The 4,493-nt window shown below is 39.5% G+C and overlaps 1 protein-coding gene across 1 annotated transcript; it reads right to left on the reverse strand.

Annotated features, from left to right (window-relative positions):
* Positions 1 to 2,117: 2,117 nt before the first annotated feature.
* Positions 2,118 to 4,141, reverse strand: LOC149163716 (cytochrome P450 716B2-like). Its single transcript, XM_089430789.1, has 3 exons — positions 3,085 to 4,141; positions 2,562 to 2,749; positions 2,118 to 2,480 (listed from the first exon to the last, which is right to left on the reverse strand). Exons 1-3 carry the CDS (start codon positions 3,908 to 3,910, stop codon positions 2,184 to 2,186), a joined length of 1,311 nt encoding a protein of 436 aa, XP_089286915.1. The 5' UTR covers positions 3,911 to 4,141; the 3' UTR covers positions 2,118 to 2,183.
* Between the last annotated feature and the right edge of the window lie 352 nt (positions 4,142 to 4,493).

Below are 4,493 nucleotides of genomic sequence, written 5' to 3' on the forward strand. Positions count from 1 at the left end.
AACATCGGATCCTTACTTGGGATAGGATAAGGAAGAAAGGTGTATCAAGTCCTGCTCTCTGTAGTCTCTCTTTAATGATGAAGAATCCATGGAACACTTGCTACACTCTTATGTTTATGCGATGGATGTGTGGTATTTCCTGCTTTATATCTTTGGTTTTGATCATAGTTTCTATGGTATTCACGTGGATTTCCTGATGCAATGGAACTTCTTAGATTTCAAAAATCCAATTTTTAATAGGTCATGGATTTTGGCTAGAGGGTTTATCCTTTGGAATTTGTTGAAGGAATGTAATGCGATAATTTTCCAAAATCAAGTGCGCATAACTCTTATGGTGCAAGGGCTCATTCTACAAAATATACATGAGTCTATTCTAGCAGCCTCTTGGTCGAAAGATGAATGGAAAGTAGAAGGTTGTGACGCTGAGATCTTGCATCATCTTAATTTATCACACAACACGTGTTTTTCACCCCCTCAAACCCCTCCACATATCCCCTTATCTTCTAGCTCTTCCTTTACATGTCCCCCTTATGGTTTTGTGAAATTGATTTTTGATGGAGCGTCCAAAGGAAATGCAGGAGTTGCAAGTTTTTGGGGTATTTTTTGTGATTGGCATGGGGCTCCCTTGAGAATTTTCACTCATATTTGTGGCTCCACAAGTCATACTATGGCATAATTTTTAGCTATGGTAAAAGGTCTTTCCATTGCTATCCGTGAAGGTTTTAATTTATTGCAGGTTGATGGATATTCCCAATGAGCAATACAATGTTTGTAGAAGCTCTTAAACAAACAAACACCTGCTAAATTGGTCCATAATTGGAGGCTATAGAATATTATGCCAAGAAACTAGATTATGTTGTAGTTATGCATTCTCATTGTTCAACCAATGCAGTTGTAGATTTTTTGGCAAACCTAGGATGTAAGTCTAGAACCTTGTCTTTCGACGAACGTTGCCCCCTTCTTCTTTAGTGGAATAAATTGATAACATCATGGGAATATTATACAAGGATGGTTTCATCCTTGATAGGGGTGAAAACAAGGAGCATATGGTACTTCTTTGGGGTGACATGCTTGGGGTACATTTGTCCAGCGAACTGGATAACATGGCGGCGTCTAGGGGAGGGAGGTTGGGTTGCCACCATGATGTACCTTTGCTTTAAATTCCATTCATTTCATATGGGCTGACACTGTGACCTTCTCTTGATAGCTAGTTTCAAGGACATTCTCTTTCAGTGAGGCTTGTGACCCTATTGCACTCTACGACAAGGCTTTGCAGAGGTAATTGGTAGTATATTTTGCATCTTTTGTTGGCCTCATATTTTAAAGTGTGCAGGGATCTATGACTTATTACACTAGAAATTGATGCTAGCACTTGGCGGTCATGTTGGTTCTTCATTCATGTTGTCTTCATGTACATCGTTCGTTTGGGATTTTTAAAAATGTGGCTCTGTGTTATGGCTTCTCATGTTGACCTTTGTGTTTCTTATACAAGAATGGCTTGGATGGTGTGTTGAGTAACTCATATCACGTGTTGACTCTCTTTGGTATTGTGGTATTGTGTTATGAATTTATTTCCATGAGTTGGTGTAACTATTATTACATGCCGATTCTTTTTGGCATTGTGGTACTGTTTTATGATTTTCTTTTGCCAATTAGTTAGTGTGGTTAGTGTGGTGTAACATGTGTCTCGATGTTTCCTCAGTCTTTGTTGGGCTGGTGGATTATTTGCTCCTCGAACATTGTATTGTTCTTCTAGTATGTAAAAAGTGGATTGTGCTAGAAACATGGAACCCAATTCTGAGGTTGTCATGAGGAATCTGGTTTGGAGGTTTTCTTTAGATATTAAGCTCTTTTTGGACATCAATATATAATACCTTTTTGAATTAATAAAATTGTTGCAACTCTGTATTACCACTCTAGAACACTTCTCTTTCACCATCTTCAAAAAATTTCATCATTTAAAATTCATCAAACCAAATCTTAATAAATATTAATCATCTACTACCATAAAGAGTTTTGACAGCATGTTTATAAAAATAGTTCATAAATGCGTGCACGCAATATAGTAGAATACAATAGCTTACAGAAGTCCATGAACATGATAGATCAAGCCGGAAGAAAATAGGTGTGAGCAGTGGGTTGACAAGAAATACTCGAATCAGAGCAGAGACCAAAGTGATACATTAATCGCGAGGAACAAGTTTGATGGGCAGTCCATTGACAGGGACAGGCATGGGGTCCACAATCACCTTCTCCCCAGGATTCACTAAATTCCACTTGAAATTCTTCACAATATTATGGAGAAAAACAAGAATTTCCATTCGAGCAAACTCATTACCTGGGCACATTCGCGGCCCACCTCCAAACGGGACAAACGTGTAGGGAGGAGGCCCTGCTCCCTCGAATCTTGATGGATCGAATTTCTCTGGGTTGCTGAAATACTCAGAATTCTTGTGGGTCGAGTTGACAGTCCAATACATCTGTATATGATAAGCAATTATAGTAAGTTATGTTTTAATCTCAGTAAAAATCCGAAACTAGGATTTCAGGCAGTGGCTCACCTTCCATCCTTTAGGGATTGTGAATCCCTCATATATCAAGTCTTTGACGGCCTTTCGAAAACCTCCTTGAACAGCAGGGAGCAGTCTATGTGCTTCCTGAGCAACTCTCCAAGAGTACTTCATCTTTTGGAGATCCTCCCATTCTAGAAGTTGCCCTGCCTCCTTTGAACCTGCTATATCCAGTTGCTCTGGAAATATCAAATGAAACCTTTGAGAAACTGCAACCTCTAATTTACATACCAAATGATATAATGTCTTAAAAAAATGAGAGAGACTGAATTTTGCATCCAGAGAAGATAAGTGCTGCCGAGCCTGCTCCGTAGGGGAATTTGGGTTTTATCAGAAAAACCCTCCTATTTTTTCAACGGAACTAGGTTCGTGGATAAATATTTGAACAAATCTCTGCCAGCTTATTCTTGAGCACCTTCCCTCCAGCTAAAGGTCTTCTGCCTGGAACCAGCCTAGATAGTAGGATCTAGCTATCTATAATGCTAATATTAGAGAATTGATTGATTTAGCATACCTGTTAGTACTTCTTCGTAGCAGTGAGGGTTCTCAGCCAAAAATTTGAGCAGTACCGTCAAAGTAGAAGTGCTGGTGTCATGACCTGCATATAATAGCAGAAGAATATTGTCCTTAATCTCGTCGACGGTGAGCGACTTACCCTGCTGGTCAACATTAGAGAGCAGGAAAGACAACAGATCTTGCTCTGGAGAAGCCTTTCCCTCCTGCAATGCAATTTTCCTCTCATCAATAACGGCGTCGAGCTGATCACGAATGGCATTAGCTGCATGTTTGGCCTTGTTATATCGGGTGCCGGGTACATCTATGGGAATCTGCAGTACTCCTTTCCCGAAAACCTCAAAATGATGCCAAAGCCTAGCGCGTTCTTCCTGATTGTCTATGCTGGCAAACAAGGCACAAGCCACAGAGAAAGTGTAACTTTTAAGTAGAGAAAAAGCCATCACCTCGTCTTTACCGATCCAGTGCTCGGCTAGGTGAGCTTTTGTCATTGAATCCACTCGCCCTACGATTTTCTGAAGGGCGTCCGGCCTCAGGAACGTCATCAGGATTCTCCTCAACCTCTTCCCATGTTCTCCAACGGCTGTAATTAGAGACCTTGGGAAGAGATTTCCCACGGAAGTGGGCCATGAAGTGACGACCAGTTTGTTCTCGTTGGAGAACAAGAAGCGGCTGCCTTCGGGACTGCAAAGTACAACAGTTGGGTGGCCAACAAGAGAAGTGGTGAACACGTTTCCATATTTCTGAGTCCGAATGTGAAAGAATTCACGAGGATTGCCCTTCCTCCGGGATCGTAGAAATTGTAATGTTCGCCGATCAAAGGCCATCCAAAGGTGCCTGGTGGGATTCCTCGCCAGCTCTTAGTTCGATGGATGCTGATGAGATAAAAAAAGAAGCCAAATCCGACAACAGATGCGAGAAATGCAGTGAAGATTAGTGGTGGCTTCTCCAGTTCCTGGGCCTTGTGCAGGACTGAAACAGCTTCCTTCCAAACCATAGTATAGACAGTTTCAAGGGTTTCAAATCTTATACTGAAAAAAGAATAAGCTCCAGGCCTCCAAATCGCATACGAGCTATGGCTTACCGTTAGGTGTGGACTATACATATATATATATAAGGGCACCTTAGATAAATTAGACTAGATTTTTCTACCCAGAAAAATTTTCAAAATATCACACTAAAAACAAATAATTAAAATAATAAATACAATATATTTTAAATATTAATTATTACTAATAAATACAAATTTAAAAATAAACTTTTATCTTATGATTCGTTGCTCATAATAGATACAATAAATTTTAAATATTAATTATTATTCATAAATACAAATTTAAAAATAAACCTTTATCAAATAATTATGATTCGTTGCTCTTTTGATCGATACAAAATGGAAGAATATATATATAT

This window comes from Pinus tabuliformis, chromosome 5_1 (assembly GCF_031772625.1).
Source record: "Pinus tabuliformis cultivar Carrire ecotype Pingquan chromosome 5_1, CPIR1, whole genome shotgun sequence".
Taxonomy (NCBI): Eukaryota; Viridiplantae; Streptophyta; class Pinopsida; order Pinales; family Pinaceae; genus Pinus; species Pinus tabuliformis.